The following is a 17,059-nucleotide window of genomic DNA, read 5'->3' on the forward strand; positions in this document are numbered from 1 at the left end:
AGGGGGTGGCACACGTGTGCCTCTCTCTTCCTCTCTCCTCAAGTTAATTAATTACTTATCTTTTGGGGACAGCAATACTGAACATGGAGAACCACAAGAAAAGTGGCCTAAAGGGACAATTAGTGTTCACAGCCTGGATCACCACACTGGGGATCTCTGAGGTAAATGGGGCTGAAAGAAGTATAGGCCTTGTCCCCAACACATCACAAATGTCACAGCTTGACCACAGACAGACTTCAACTCTATGAACCTCGGTGCCCCAGGTCAAAGGTCAGGGTGTAAAACCTGAATGACACTCAGGTGACTGAGTCAGGGGAGTGTTCTGATACCCAGGCAGAGGTTGTTGGGATCCCAGCCCTTGGGAACAGAAAGCAGGAACATCCAGAGTTCAAGGCCACCCTTCACTACACAGTAAAGTCAAGGTTAGCTTCAGTTATGGGAAACCAAGTTCTGCTCTCCAGAGACCCTGCCTCAAAATAATAACAATAGTAATTAATTATGAAATGGCTCAGCAGTTAAGAGCTAATACGGCCCTTGCTGAGAACCCAAGCTCCATTTGCAACACCCACAATTCACAACCGCCCCCACCCCTGACTCCAGGGATCTGAAACCCCCTCCTGGCCTCCCCAGCACCCACATTCACTGGCTCATAACCGGCAGGCATATCATTTAAAATAAATAAATATTTTAAGAGAAAGATGCTCTAAAAACAGCAGCAGCCGGAGCAGACCCCCTCTCCACAAGGAGGGCCACCAAAAGACTGGCAGAAAGTCCCTTAGAAACAAGAGGGCCTCTCCCCTCAGATTCTGAGCAACGCCGGGACCTCCAATCACTCTGAACGGTGCAGAGGCCAGCGGGTCAGCAGGCTGAGCCACTGTAACGGAGGAACACTCCCGAGTATGTACGACGAATGCACTCACAGACAGAGATTTCCTGGTCCCCAGGTAACCCTGGGCAACCCTACACAGCGTACCAGGCAGGCTGGACAGTGTACACAGCGACCCCCACAACCTCTTCTTGGGACAAGAGCAAACACAGCCAGGAAGGACTCCCTGTTCTCTATCTAGTCCTGGCTGCCGTTTGGGGGCGCTCTCATGTTCACACACCATTCTGAGCAAGCACCCTACTATGTGAGCAAAACTCACCTGAACTTTCCCGTCCTGTTTAGGGAAAACGAAGCCATAAACCATAACTCAGCTCTGGCAAGGGACAAGCATGGACCAAGGAGTCTGGCTCGCTGGCCTGTTTTAAAAACTCTCTGCTGTTGGCAGCTGTGGAGAGGGCTTGCTCCACATCTCTAAGGCATGGTGCCAGGGCAAGAACCTTGCGATCCCAGATCCCAATACTTGGGAGGTACTTGGGAGGTAGAGGCAGCAGGGTCAGAGGTTCAGGGACACAACTTCACCTGCGTAACAAGTTGGAAGGCAACCTGGGATCCCACTCAAAAAAAAAAAAAAAAGTTCAGAGGTCAGAGGATAAAGTGCTCACAGCAAAAGCTAGACAACCCGTAAAAAAGCCAGACCCGGGAAGATGGGTGTATAACCCCAGATCGTGGGGGACAGTGAAGACAGGCAGACACTAACCAGGGACTTGATGGTCAGACAGTCTAGCCAAAATGGCCACCTCCAGGTTCAGTCATCTCATGTCTCAAAAACTGAGGTGGAGAGCAAGAGAAAGATCTCCAAAGTTACCTCAACGAGCCACACTTAGTCAAGCACGAATGCACGGGTACACGCAACACACATGCACACACACAAGGCCACATTACCTTAGATGGGGGTGTGGCACACTTGGAGGTCAAGGTCCTTCCAGAGAAAACCGCGTGCCCCTGAAGAGCACCAAGCGGAAGAGCACAGGGTAGCAACGCTGTCTCCACACAGTCTCTAGAATGACAGAACCCTAGCAAGCCGGAGACAATTACCTTTTCCCTTTAATCTATGTGTAAGTGTGTATGTATCTGAGTGTGTGTACGACACACGTGTATGCCCCTCCAGAAAGGGCTTCGATTCCCAGAGGTCATAGGCAGTTGTGAGCCACGGGTACTGGAACCAAACTCAGCATCTCTGAAAGAGCGGCAACCTCATATCCTGACCACTGAGCTGTCCCTCCACTCCGTCCATTATCTTGAGTGGGTCATGGTCTACTGAGCCGATACTTGAGTTAGCAGTCTTCACTGTCCACTGTGGATCAGACTAAAACTACTCCAAAGCCGTTCACAAAAGGCAAGCCTGAGGAGCCAGCTTCCCCAGCGCTGGGATGGACGAGCTGAGGGAGGCAAGTGGGCCGCATACTGATTGGAAGGTGCTAAGGGCCGCTGAACTGGCTCAGTGGGTAAAAGGGCTTGCTGCCAAAAACAGAAGATCTGAGTTTGATCCCAGGGTATCTCATGTTATATAGAGAACCAACTCCAGCAAGCTGTCTTTCTGACCTCTACCTGTGTATAGCCACACGTGCATGTGTGTGTGTTACCTATGCACACAAAATTGCAAAATAAATATATATATTTTGGGGGTTGGGGATTTAGCTCAGTGGTAGAGCGCTTGCCTAGCAAGCGCAAGGCCCTGGGTTCAGTCCTCAGTTCCGGGGGAGAAAAAAAAAAATATATATATATATATACATATATATATGCACACGAACAAGCACACGAACTCATGGCTAGCCACCACAGAGACAGGAAGGCATGTGCAAACAAAAAAGAAAAAAGAACCCACACAGATAAGAGCAGTAACTGTGGGTACACACATCTTCTCTGTGAATAACTTTGAAGACCTAGAAGCGGACGGCCCAGCATTGACACGCATAACCAGCAAACCTGCATCTCTGTTTCTAATACCACTGTCCCAAAAAGGGCCTGAAGCTGAACATGCAGATGACGACGACGAAGCCAGATCATAAACAGTCATAAACAGACCACGGAGACAAGTTGGCCCAGGGATGCCCAGAGACAACAGAGCGCTCCTAGCAGCCCCGAGAAGCAATCGGTAATAAGTAGCAAGGGATAAACCCAAGGGCACAGGAAATGATCCTTGGGTCCACAATGCTACAGAGGAACAGTGAAGCATACTTCTGAGAAGGCGGCTCAGCAGTTAAGAGCACTGGTTCTTCCAGAGGACCTGGGTTCAATTCCCAGCACCCACATGACACATAACCCCAGTTGCAGAGTATCCCCAACACCCTCTTCTGGTCTCTGTGGGCACTAGACATGCACAAGGTACACAGGCACATGTGCACACAAAACATCATGCCCAGAAAATTCAACAAATAAATAAACCTTTAGGGGAGGACAGAAAGACACAGGGGGAACAACATCATCTCCACTGTACAGAATTTAAAGCAGTCACTCTGTCCTGGAGGAGGAGGGGCACAATGCCCTGCTCCTGGCATGTGGCTCAGTGACTTCCTTTAGGAGAATGTACTGTGGGGACCACTCACTGCCTAGCATTAACAAGTGGCAGGTCTCACCCGGAGCATCACATAACCCTCGCATGGTGGCACAGGCCTGTAAGCCCAGCACTCAGGCAGATCACCCTGGACTACACAGCAAGTTTGAGGACAGCATGAGCTACCGTGAGCCTCTGTTCACACACACACACACACACACTCGAGTACAATTTGAAAAATGTCAATTAAAAACAAAGGTCTGAGAAACTAAGGAGACAGTGTCATGCATCTTGGAAGAGAAAGGGGGCCTTTGACAGGAAAACTGAGGATGTCTGAATCCAGTGTGGGCTCTATGAATTCAGAACATCTAGATTTGCCAAAGAGAACAGAAACGGGAGGGGTGGGGAAGGGTGGAGTGGGGTGGGGTGAGGCAGGGCTGTGTAAGTATTCTTGAAATCTAAAACTCTTAAAAATGAGCTTACTGGGGTTGGGGATTTAGCTCAGTGGTAGAGCGCTTGCCTAGGAAGCGCAAGGCCCTGGGTTCGGTCCCCAGCTCCGAAAAAAAAGAACCAAAAAAAAAAAAAAATGAGCTTACTTTGAAAACAGAACTCGATAGGGGAGAACGGCTCCCTCAGAACCAGCGGCCACCAAAAGTCTTTCTAGCAACATCTGTGTTGAGTCTGCGTGATCCGGAAGAGAGCCGCCAGAAGCCAGGGCAGCGTGTTCCAGAAAGACAGAGGCACAAACTCCCAAGGACAAACAGAAGGACACAGGGAGAAGCTGGGAAGAGTTGGTACAGGTGAACGGGTGTCACAGGGCAATGGAGAAGCAGGTCCCAGGGGACAGCAGACAAGCAGAAGGATGTCAGGAGGTGGGTGGGGGGAACTAGAAGTTTAGGAAGATAAACGTGAGTGGAGGCTGATGCCCTATGTATGTGTGCACTCGGGTGCCTGTGTACATGTGCACGCACACGTATGGAGGCGTGATGTCAACCTCAGGCCTTATTCCTCAGGTGCTGTCTGTCCGTCCACCCACTGTATTTTCCCAGAGAAGGTCTCACATTGAAACCAGGGACTCAAGACAGGATTTTTACATAAGTTCTTTACCACCTGGAGCCATCCCCTCAACCCTACAGAACGGTCCTCAGTGCCCTGAGAAAGTCACCCAGAGCTGATAAGCAGAGGGGAAACAGCATTGGCTTATGAACTTCTAGGCACTTCTTGGTATATAATGACAGAAAAGGTCTCTCCACAGTGGGTGAGACAAGCAGGTCCCTGGGGACTTTCTCAAATTGGTGGCCCATGACTGTTGTCTTTCTGGAAGATTTTACCCTGTCCTGCTGAGGAGAGTCCAGGAACGAGGACGTCTTGACACGGCCTCCTCTCCCCATTCATCACCTATTGGAGACTTAGTGTCTTCGCTTGCAGGGTGGGATTACCTCCCACTTCAGACGGGGATTAGGCAGGCCCAACACTAAAGATTCCTGTTGTCCCATGGGCCTTCAGGCACACCAGCGTCTCTGTCCCAGACAGCCTTAGGTGGGAGGAGGAGCCTGAGATAGCAAGAAATTCCACACCCGAGTTTACAAATAATAAAGTGAGCCAGGCACAGAGTGGCAGTGTACACCTTTAACTCCAGCACTCCGGACGCAGAGGCAGGTGGATTTCTGTGAGTTCAAAACCAACAGGACCTATCTACAGAGTAAGTTCTAAGCCAGCCAGAGTTGTGTCGTGAGACCCGGTCTCCAAAGGGAAAAGGAAAGGGAAGTAGACAGAAGACAGACAAAGATGAAGACCTAACACCGCCCAGCCCCTCTTTATAGACTCTCCCTCAACCTCTCTACTCTGGCCTGTGTCACCAGGACAAGTCTCTTCGGCTTCAAGGTGCTCCCTCAGTCCTGATCAACTGTCAGCCAAGGCTCTGGAAGGCCACGCCCTGCTCCAGCTCTCCGGGTTCCTTGCCTCTTGGAACAATGACACTAAGATGACCTGTACATGCTGGGACAGCTAAGGCAGGGGGCAGGGCAGTGAGCCTTGCCTCCTCCTCCTCTTCTTCCTTCTCTTCCTCTTCCTCCTCCTCTTCCTCTTCCTCTTCCTCCTTCCAACTCCCAGCCAGCTCTGTATGACCACCTGACCCCTAGCTTGACCCAAATAATAGACTGTCTTTTCTTTTCTTTTCCTTCTTTTTTTTTCTCAAGCCCCAGGATGCTCTCTTTTCTTTCAGGTGCCTCTAGGAAGTCCTATTTTATGACATCCTGGCCAGATGAGAGCCTCCTGGAAGGATCTGTAACAGCCCTTCCTGCAGCCCCTCCCACCTCCCAGACACAGCCTGGAGCTGCAGCAAACGCACAGCACAGCCGTTAGTCTATTGTGGCAAATACGTGACAGTCCTCCAAAGGGCTGCCGTTAAGAGCGCCCAAGGCACAAGCAAATACCCCCCTTGGGGTGCCCCACGAACTCTCACTGAGCAGGAAGACAGGCCCAGGCCACTGCGGGCTCCCCACAAACAGAATAAACAGAGAAGAGACCACAGTTTGCTCCCAAGGCAGGCACTGGCCTCCTCACTCCCTTGTAATTGCCAACCAAGACCACCATTTCCCAATGAAGCTGGTCCCACCCCACCCACAGATTGCCCAGAGGCCTGCTGTTACAATCAGGAAGCCCGCCACAGCTGCAGACCTCAGTGGCTTCTGCAGAAAGCACATTTAGACTCCTGTAAGGATCGTTCTGGGGAGAAGCAGGCAGGCAGGCACCCTCAGCCCCAGACACACACCCAAAATTTACCACAGGGCAATGCCGGGCAAGTCGGCACACCTACACAGGCACAGCAGGGAAGGAGGAGGACTGAACCATGTCTCCAGAAATTAGGTTCATCCATCAAAAGACCCTACAGTGTCGCAGCCAGCCGCTCAGAGAGAGTGTCTCACCTCTCGACAACAACAAAAGAAATCCCCCTCTCCTGGAGGTCGGAGTGGATACTCTGAGATTTTTTTTTTTTTTACTCACCTTTGGAGCGAGTAGAGATGTCCATCCCCTCCACCACCTCCTGCTCCGTTTTTATCTCCTCTTCAGCCAAGCTGAAATAGAACAGATTATGTATGTTTAGGTAGGCTGCAAATGGTCTCTGTGGGGGCAGCCGCTGAAGAGGCAGAGAGCAAACCCGCCTTCTCTCGAGGCCGTCCTTATGGGAAGGGGGGGGGGGCACACCTGATTTCAACCAAGTGTCAAGACGCCAAAGGACTTCTTTAAAATACCAGAGTACTAAAAATACGTTTTCAAAAACTCCGATCCCCATTTCAGTTGTCATACCTACTTCATTAAGAGACGGTGAGGGATATGTTTTTAGCTTAGAAACTAAGTACAACCTACCAGTTTCTATCCTAAAGAACCCAGCCTTCAAAATTAGCAAGTCTCTCACTGCTAACACCAGGGTGCCATGAAGGGAGATTAGAGAAGCCTTTCACAGGGGTGCCTAGAATTCTACCCAGTAGTTCCTGGGCCTCCCCGTCCTGAACCTAACAGCTCCCCAATGAGTCAGGAACAGGACAAAAACCATAGCGGTTAGATTACGAAGTAGAAAACATGACCAGATTCTAGCTGCCTTTATCACAAGAATCAGGAGCCTGGGGTCTCTGGGCAGCCTCAACCCCACCAAGCATGGCTTCCTTCTGAACTGTGACTAATTACAATCCAGCGTAGACACTGGAATGAGGAAGGGTTATTTAAAGGACAGGGGCTGAGCAGAAAGCTGGGCTAAGGAAGGAGAAAGGCAGGCCCCCTTAGCAAGGAAGGTCTGTCATCCAGAACCTTCTCTGCCTCCCTGCTGGAACACAGGTTCAACCGAGGGCCCTGTCAACCCAACACTTCACAAGTCAAGCAGAGGAAACGCAGATCTGCTGTTACAGGCAGGGACTAGAATGTTCCAGGATACCGCTTTGCTGAGAAGCTAAGCAATCGCTCTAGGTACCATCCCAGCACCTAGAAGCAAGAAGAAAATGGATGTGTCACCAAGTGATGTGGCTGGAATTTTCCATTAGGAAGGCTGGAAGGCAAGACAGGCAAACAGCTGAGAACACTGTGCTGTGTGCATCCCATGCTCTGTGTGAAAAAGGCAGCCTCAAGCCTGAAAGATCAGGGGAAGATGGGAGTCCTGTCAGGGAGAGCTCCAGGTGGTAGGGGAGGACAAAATTCAAGCCAGGAACGAGGCAGAAGGAGAAAAGGTTATTGCACACGACAGGAGCCAGAGAGTCCTCTGACTTTAACTAGTCCCAAGAGAGAAGGGGGGGGTGGTTTGGGTTCGAATTTGAATATTAACACACTTAGCATTCTGATGCGGGGCCTGGGTAACAATTTCATTTAGTCTGCATCTGTGGACGGAGCAATGTCACAAATCACCAAAGAAATACTGACACCCTGTCACAGGTGATCCTTCTCAAAAGCCCGCCTGCCAGACCCAAGCGCCAGGTACATGGCACCGTCATGGAACAATCCAGAGGACAGGGAAGATGCACTTTCTACTCTGGCTTCAGGAGAAAGCACTTCCAACACAAATACTGCCTGAACCTCGGGCTGGTCGTCTGTCCGAGTGCTGCTGGGGGCTGGGGGCCAGGGATGGTTCTTGTAGCCAGAGAAGGGGTAGATGGTTAACTTCAAAAGCACAGCCCTAGCAACTGGAATTCTGCTCCCCGCTCTAGCATGAGGCCTGAGAAATGTATCCCACCCATATTTTGAATGAGTGATGGGGTGAAACGTTAATCTGTGCTCCAACTGAAAAGGACCAGTGGGGAAAGAAACAATTATGACTCTCAGAGCTCACACACACACACACACACACACACACACACACACACACACACACACGCACGCACGCACGAATCAAGGAGAAGGACCTCGCTGAAGAGAACAATTCCGTGGCTCAGAAGAGCCTAGGGGGGCTGAATACTTCAGGCAGGAATGCAGCGGAGTAGCTAGGAAAATGCAAAGTAGTTTCGGGGTGGCTGCTGAGTTTAAGATAATCAATTCTGAAACAGAAGGGAGGGGGGTTCGAGCTGTTTCATCTTCCCAAGCACCACAAGTGATAACCACAGTCACCTGACTTTAGCGATGGCACCACCAATTTTGAGCCTAGAATCTTCCAGCACCACCGAGGAAAACCATCTTTTGCTCACACCAGCGAGCCACCCCTTCAAAGGCAACCCCCATCTGTGCAAGTACATGCACACACACACACACACACACACACACACACACACAACACATAGGCACGCACGCACAAGTGCACAACCTGTATTTGACTGAACTGACGATTGCAGCATCTGAATTTAAGAGAGAAGGGGGGAAAAAAAGAGAGAGAGAAATACTTCGTTTACAAAGAGCAAAGACCAAAATCCAAAACTAGTCATTTTCGAATAGCCACATCTGAGGGACTTCCTCTTACCCACACACCCATCTCGGCTTTCTTTTTCTTTTATTTTTGTTTTTGTTGTTGTTGTTCAGGGTTAAAGCCAGGGTATGCTACTGGAAAGGAAGAACTATAAATAATCTTATCAAAGGTGCTGATGAGAGAGTTGTATCTTCCTAAATGCCTCCCCCACCCCAACCCCCCCCCCCGTCCCTCCCCCAGATCTTGGGCAATTTAGTTTTAGAGCTGTTTGGAGATTGTGGGGTGGAAGTAGGGGGCAGGCAGCCTAATGACAATCTTTAGAAAGAAAACTGCAGCTGGGGAAAGAAAATACTTTGAACTTTTGCCATTAACACATTAAAAGTCTTAGCATATGCAAACTCCCCCCTCCCCCGTTTGCCACACAGCCCTCCCTCTGCACCCCCCTCGCTACCAGAATCCAACAAACCTGATCATTCCCACCCATAACGGAACAAGTCCTATTTCCAAGCTGACATTTCTATTTTGTAAAGGTCTGCTAGGGTGAGTGAACACATGAAGGACACAGTGAAATAAGCCAAGAGTTAAAATATATATATATATATATATATATATATATATATATATATATATATATATATATATATATATATCAACTAGTTGCATACATTGTACACGCACGACCATCAGGACTTAGGCTCATATTTACCCAAGGCACTTGCTGGGGGATCCACAGACTGCTACATTTCAGGCACCAGAAAGAAGAACCAGCACCTGCAAACGCAATCAAGTCCATCTCGTCCCCTTGCCCAAAAAGAAGACTCCCACATAACTCATTCCCTGAGCAAGAAAATCTGGGCTTCTAAACCGACACGCACTGGGGAGAGAAAAAAGCAAGCAATTAAAAGTTGCATATGCACTTCTGCCCTTCCAGGAAACCTCAACCCTTCTGACTATCAAAGCTGAGGACTCAGGGAGGGTCCGTGTCTCACCCCCTTCAACACTTCCAAAGGACAGAGAGAAAAGAAAAGCCTAAGCATTTGACGGGGTGTCAGGGGAGAGCGTGGATGGATATACAATAGGCAGATCTTTCTTTTCCCAAGTGCCCTTCCTGCTTGACTTTTACAACAATCTGTAAGCCAGCTAGAACACAGAACCAGCATGCAGAAGACCTTGCTGCCCTGGTCGGAAGAACATCACACAGCAAATTCAGGAAACCATGCACCAAGTCCCAAGTCTCCTAGGTTTTACGTTCATTCAAAAGACCAAAAGGGTGCAGGCTGTAAGAAATACTTTATACCCAAGGCATAGAGAGCATCCTTTCCCCCATGTCACAACCGTCAGCATCAAGATGTAAAGGGGGAGTGGGGTGGGGGAAGAGAACAAAAACAAAACCAAACCAAGCATGCTCCTCTAAATCTGCAAATAAATTCCTTTAATTGGGGGAGGGGGGACGGTTAGCAAAGCGCCTTCTGCAATCACTCACCTAAAACGGGCAGTCATCGGAGCTAAGCTATTTATGCAGGATTCTTAAAATGGCGGCTGGCAACCGTGCCTCATTCCTCTATTGAAGCTAAAATGGTAGCAGTTTGTTCAATAGCCGAGGCTCATGTTTTAAGGAGCCCTGCTAGTTCCAAAGCCGCCTTCATAAACATCAGAACTAGGAAACGCTCCACCAAAGGACACCAACAATCCAAACGTTTGAAGAATAAAAAAAAAAAAAAAAAGGGGAAAAAAAAAAAACACAAACTGCAGTCAGTGGCAGGGAGACTTAGTGAAGTCACAGGTTCCTAAGGAAAGCCATTTCTCTCAGGCGTCCAGCCTTCCTCAGGAGACTGTGCTGGGCCCCTTACCCTGCACTGAGGTGGGTGGACGGTTAGGAATTACGCGGCCCCCTGGCATAATGTGAAGACAGACAGGTGTCTCTGCAGCGCAGAGAGCTGTCCTAGAGAGCAGGCTGCGGAGGGAGGAAGCTCGTGTGCCCTTCTGAGTCCAGAGCAGCACTGCTCGACATCACTTCTCCAGGTAAAAAAGAAATCTCCCAGAACGGCAGGCATCTAAGACGCAAAGCTACAGGGCTGCACCTCTGTCTGAGGCCAGGGTGAAAACGTAGACAGACTGTGAGCCTAGAAACCTGCCACCACCAATGCAGCAGCCACTCCTGAGGCCGGGGAATCATAGCAAGGACAGATCCTCAGCCTACAGAGGACTAACCCAAGTCCACGGAAGACTCTCACAAATGAGGTTTCCGTCCACCTCCCCCCAAAGAGCCCGGGAGGTGACAATGCACTTTGTAAAGCCCCTTCACAGGCCAAACTATTAATACCCTCATGGTGGCCAACGTCACTGACTGCTAAGGTCTGAGAGCTAAGGTTCCTCTAGCACTGGGCTCAGGGAGTTTCAAGGTGACAGCTTTTCAGCTCCTAGGGAGAAAGAAGGGCACCATGCCCAAGGCTGAGCCGGGCAAGGCCGGGCCACTGGCTGGGAGCCGGCCTGCAGGTAGGTGATCCGGGTAGGAAGGGCCTGGCTGGCAGCATGCTGGCTGCAGAGCTGGCAGGGCCTCCCTGTTTGTCTGGAAGGAAAACAGAACCCAAGGGGGGGGAAGGGCAGCCAGAGCCCAGCAACCTGAGGCCAAGGGTAAGTCCAGAGTTGCTTTTGCATTTGAAGAACATCCTTGAAGACTTCTAAACCCACCACTGCCTTCTACATCTGAGCCATGGAGAGGGGCCCCTTGAATGTGTCTTTCTTCTCAGGGTCAACCAGAGGCAAAGAGATCCACGGGCTGGCAAACGGGTGCCTCGGTCAGAGGAGCCACAAGGGGAAAGAAAGCAAACAGAAACAAAAGAGATCACACATTTGACTAGGTTGGACTTCCCAAACATAGCCTGCCTCCAGGGTTACCAGCCTTCTAAAATGACACCAACACACACACACACACACACACACACACACACACACACACACACCCCTTTTCCTTAAGACCTGCACTGCCTCTCTGGAAGAAAGAGGGAAGGCTATTGTTTTATCCCTAATTTATAATCCAAGGGACCTCGTGCTTTCTGACTCAAATCTTTGAGCGTCGTTGATTATAAAAGTAACTAGACTTGGCTGTAACATTTCTGCAACGTTCTCCCTCTACAATTAGAAGAAGAAAAAAAAAAGAACCCTGAAGAAAGTTTACTGAGTGATTATATGTAATTAATTCCTAGTTAAGACTGAGCACTGGCCATTTTCTGTAGCTAATAAAAGCAGATGCTCCCCTCCCCCACATGAAAGCCACTTCATCTCCCGAAGGAGAATGGTGTACCCATCTTGGAAGGTCTTAAACGGGAGAGAGGGTGGGGAGAAGGCTGGGAGATGAGAGGGAGGGAGTCACTGGAGAGAGAGAGAGAGAGAGAGAGAGAGAGAGAGAGAGAAGAGGAGGAAGAGGAGAGAGGGAGAAAGGATGGAAGAAAAGGCGGAGGGAGGGAGAATGGGATGGAGGGAAAGAGGGAGGGGAGAGAGAAAGAGAGGAAGGAGAGGGGGAGGGGAGAGAGAGGGAGAGGAGGAGCAGGGAGAGAGAGAGAGGTGGAGAGAGAGAGATCAAAAGCACCAGTGTCTGTATCTGTTCCTTTGCAGCTGTGAATCCTCTTTGGGGACCAAGGAAGCAGGAGGAAAAAGGAAAACAGCCCATCAGTTTGTTTTCGCCTCTGCAATTTGCACAAAGTGTTGAACCTTCCACCTAGATGAGGGAAAGCAAGGTGGGGGATGGGAGAGTCCTAGGGGTGGAATGCAGGCGACTCCTCAGCTTGGCCACCTGCTTTTCCTAAAAGGAACAACAACAACAACAACAAATGGTAGAAATTTCCAGAAGTCCTACACTCAGGCCACTGCAAATGCCAATCTTTAACCTTTCCCCTAAATCTACTGGTTTAAGAGTACAGGAAGAAGAGGGAACCCCGTTGGGCTAGTCTGTGGGCCAGCACCGAGATCCCACCGGGTCCAACTGCAATGCAGACTTTTTTTTTTTTTTTTAAATTCTCCCTTTAGTAACTGGGAAAGTATGCTACTTCAAAAGCAATTAACTTTTTACCAACCCCAGGCCTGGTGGTAGCCACGAAGAGAAGCAGCCAGCTTGAGCCAGGGCTGGGAAATTGGCTGGGGTTCGCATTCACAAACAGATCCTGCCTTCCCAAACCTGTAGGAGCCATTTTAATTTGAGCTTCTAAAGGACAAACACTTTGCCCTCAAGTCTCCTTTCAGCCCAAGAAGTTACGCAAAGGCAGAGAGAGGCAAACCAGGAGGCTGGTGATTAGCCACTGGGTCTGCAGAGGGCCTCAAGAAACTGAGTTCGTAACTTCCATTTACAGCCGGGAGATAAGTTAAGAAGAAAAGAGTACCAGAACTTGTGTGAGGCTGAGGCACTGTTTCAAGAACACCATACCCCATCTGCGTCTGACTGGGAGACGCCAGCCCCCCTCACAGACTGCCCAGTTGATAATCTAGTCCGTCTCTCTTTACTAAGTGAAGCTTTTTCAACTGGTGTCAAAGGTTCAGTAGCTTGAACACTAAAAGAAAAGTCTGTGAGAGTCTGTGAAGCTTGGCCTAGGATGGTCACTGCGTACAGAGGCAGCACCTCCATGCTGCCTGGCTGGGTCTCAAAGCAGGAAATACATGTGGTGAGCTTCCAGGTGGGCCCTGAAGGTTAGGGTTTTAAAATTCTAGCTACAGCCTCAAAAGTGGAGCTAACGCAAAGCCAGCATGCACAGAGAGGTGTGGACCAGACTTTGGGAGGGGGGGAGGCTGTATCTGGCAGCCAGTGAGTCCTAAACCAAGCCTCGTTTGGAAGTGAATAGGCCTCTGTACTAGATGCAAACACCCGTAAAACTTACACACATGAAAACACAAGTCGCACAAGCAGGCCCAGGCCCCATGTGTAGGGCTCTGGAACCCTTAAGAACAAACAGCTTTTGCTCACAGTTCACAAACAGATCACCTACCCAAGAGTTCAGGAGAGCCAAACACAATTCAAGGTCTAGCTGCAAGTCACAACGAACCCAGTAATTCCCCACCCACCCCCCCCAGCTGAGGGTAAACAGGAAGTGAGGTCTTTAATCCTAACTGCAGATCAGAAGGAACAACAGTGGATTCAAGCCATCACCTCAACTCAGGACACTCTCTAGAAACCACCACTCCCCTCCCACCTTACCACAGACCCCAGAGGTTCACCAAACTCTTGGTACACGCTCGCAGAGGAGGTGGACTGCTTTACTTACCCAACACACGTTCAAGCAACCGTCTCACTTTTCCCCAGTTAGGAGGAGAGGGCAGGCTGGCAGATTTGGGACTTGATCAAAAAGGAAATTTTTCTTTTTTTTTTTTTTTTGTAAAACAGTTACATGGTATTATTAAAAACACGCACCACCACCACCACCACCACCACCACAACACAACCCAGCAACTAGATATGGGATGTTGTCATGGGCCTCAGGTATGATCCACATCCTCTATACTGGATCAGAGGACAGAAGATGATATAATGTTTTAAAAGGGAGGGGGGACAGGGGGACAAGGATAAAAGAAACATTAGCCCATGGAAAATCATGCAAGAGTACAAAACTAAAGGAGTCAGAGTCCTCACAGATCTTCCCCCCCCCCCCTTGCAGGATGTTATTCAAAATCTCTCCCCATCCCCACTCCCACCCCACCCCACCTCCCCAGGCACCATGCCTACTCTAAAAACTCCCTCAGAGGTTAGGAAACACTTTCAGAACCATTTGCTGGCTGTAGGCTGACTTGAAGAACACTCTGTACCAAGCTAAGTCAGGGGGGAGAGAGAAAGGCTGAACAATGTTGTTGCAAGTGCAAAGCTCTGGAGAGGAAGAGAACAGTCCACACAACACCACCCACCTAGGCCCAGGAGCCAGCTTGGCTCCCTGGGTTTTTGCTCAGGCCTGGGTTCTGTTGCAAACACGCATCCTCTCTTGTCAGAACTTAGCCCAGCCTTTCCCAGAACCTCTCTGGAGATGCAGGCTTGCTTGCCCTGATTATCTGCCACAGGCAGTCCTGAACTGTGCTGGGGAGAAGACCTTCTGGCTTACCTTCCATTTTCTTCCCCCAGCAGGCATGTGACATACAACAGACAACAGTGCAGGGGAGAGGACTGCTCAGAGAGAGAGGGAGAGAGGGGTAGAGGAAGGAAGGGAAAATAAAATAAAAGAAAAGAAGGGGGAATGATAGCTTCTCTTGGCATACCAGGATCTAGCTTCAAACTATTCCAGAAATTCTTTGTCCTGGTCAGAATAAAGGTGTTCCAGGCCCTCACCAGTCTGTAAAATCAAGCTATGGCTAATGGCTACTTAGCCATGTGACCCAAAAAGGAAAAAAAAAAATCTCTCTAAACAGTCCCAAGTTAACCTAAGTGCTCTGGGGGGGTGAGTGTGGCAGAGCCAGGCTACAGAGAAATCACACTGCTACTCCACGACTCGGATGACTCAGAGGGAGGGGTAAAAGATGGTTAAAAAGCCGAGCTTACCTCTGTGGATGCATTGTTAACTGTGTAATGTCAATACTTATAAAACATGGAGGACAGGCTCCTAGTTCTCACAGAAAAAGGGTTTGGCACTTCGGCTGATGATCTGGCCGCCTAATAAAAGCTCATCCCCGATTGGCTGGCCCGGCAAATCGGAGTGTAAAGCCGCCGCCGATTGGCTGAAACACTTCCTGAGCGATTATCTTTGTGAGGCTCGGGTGAGCAAGAGCCATCCTGTGCATAGAAAAAGACAGGCTAAGCTAGGCCTTTTGCAGGAAGAAAAACTTGGGAAAGGGGCCTCCACAAGCACTTCTCCCACCCCCTGGCTAGATTCCCCAGTCCAGGCAAACCCGTGCAGCCAGCCTGACCTGCTCCAGCCAAGCCTGAGGCCAGCATGCCACTGGAAAGAGCCCTTTTGGGGTGGGCTGGACGACTCATCCACACCTGCCCCCACACAGAAGTCCTTTTCTAAGGAGGCAAGCAGGCCGTTTTATAGAACAAGCCAGCTTGAGTGGGTCTCAAAGGAGAAAGTCGAGCTAAGGGGTGGAGAGCCCCAGGGAGACAGGAGCAATAGGGACAAGGCCAGACGCAGGCCTCTGAGGGGGTGAGGGGGGGAACAGGCAGCCCAAGGGAGGCCCCCAACAAATCATCAAGGGGTGCCCAGGTTCCTGAGAGCTGAGAGGCGCCGCTGCTGTGGGGAGGAGTGGTCAAGTTTGCCTAGTCATGGTCAAAGTGCCTGTTGGAAAGGGCAGGCCCACAGAGCCATTTGCAAAGCTGGGAGACCTATAACCTCACACCACCCCCCTCAGCCAGTCCTCAAAGAAAAAACCAAAAAGCTCTCTGTCAAGATGACAAGGGGGGGGGGACCCTCTCCAGGCTTACCCTAAGAAAAGCCAAATGCGTTGCTAGCAGGCCACATGCCTCCATCTAAGACTTCCCTTCCCAGCTCCCTCCCCCACCGATGAGGCCTGCTAAACCTGTCAGTTAAACAAAAATCTGACTTCCGTATTAGTCTGTGATGCCTTCAGCTTCCTGCCTGTTAACCCTCTCTCGGACTCTGGGCCTTGCTGGGAAAAACTAGGCCCTGAGATTGCAGAAAAGGCCTGTGGAAAAATACCAGCTGCAGCTCTCTCCGGGCAGATGCAGAAAGAGAGAGGGAGCTAGCTAACTGCTGTCTCGCCTCTGCTTCCCGAGGAGGCGTGGACCTTCTGAATCCAGGGCATACAAGCAGTGCCTCTCAGTCTGTGAAGCCATTTAAATCCAGAGGGACAGAGAAAGATGTCAAACCGGGCCAGGAAACAAGAAGCTCCATTATAGTCAGGCCTACACACCCACAGGTTGGCACTTTCTGCCACAATCGCCCCTGTATGTGTGTTCTGGGGGGAAGCTGGGCCCTGTTTGGTGGGCAGACAAATCCCCTGGGCTTCGTAAGGGTTCCTGCTTCAATTTATTTCCACAGAGAGCGACTTCTTTGCGTCCCCTAGGGCAGATGGAACGGCGATTTCACACACGCAGCCTCACACTGGCAATCCCCCTTACTCCCTCCATCTCTGGCTCTGCTCCCCAGTAAAATATTAACTAGTTTCTCAGACCTGCTTAGAATTCTACCTGGTGGTGGTGCTGGGTGGGAGATCAGAGATCAGTGCCTTGTTTCTTTCCTAAAAGCTACCATTTCTAGAAAAGGCACGGAGAAGAATTAAAGACTGTCCAAGACTCTCTCCTATTCTTTAGTTGTTTTTTTTTAAACAACATCCTTAATGAACAAGTTTTTTTTTAAAAACCTGACAC

At 50.0% G+C, this 17,059-nt stretch overlaps 1 protein-coding gene across 45 annotated transcripts in view; it reads right to left on the reverse strand.

Moving 5' to 3' along the window:
• Zmynd8 (zinc finger, MYND-type containing 8) overlaps window positions 1-16,423 on the reverse strand; it is a 100,635-nt gene extending 84,212 nt beyond the window's left edge. For 7 of the 45 annotated variants that reach the window (NM_001431538.1, NM_001431537.1, NM_001431536.1 and 4 more), the window contains 3 exon segments: window positions 6,387-6,457; window positions 15,275-15,505; window positions 16,154-16,423. In NM_001431538.1, the coding sequence (NP_001418467.1) occupies window positions 6,387-6,457; window positions 15,275-15,288 (85 nt within the window). In that variant the 5' untranslated portion in view covers window positions 15,289-15,505; window positions 16,154-16,423. 45 annotated transcript variants of the gene reach the window in all.
• Between the last annotated feature and the right edge of the window lie 636 nt (window positions 16,424-17,059).

This window comes from Rattus norvegicus, chromosome 3, assembly GCF_021556685.1.
Source record: "Rattus norvegicus strain SHRSP/BbbUtx chromosome 3, alternate assembly SHRSP_T2T, whole genome shotgun sequence".
NCBI lineage: Eukaryota > Metazoa > Chordata > Mammalia > Rodentia > Muridae > Rattus > Rattus norvegicus.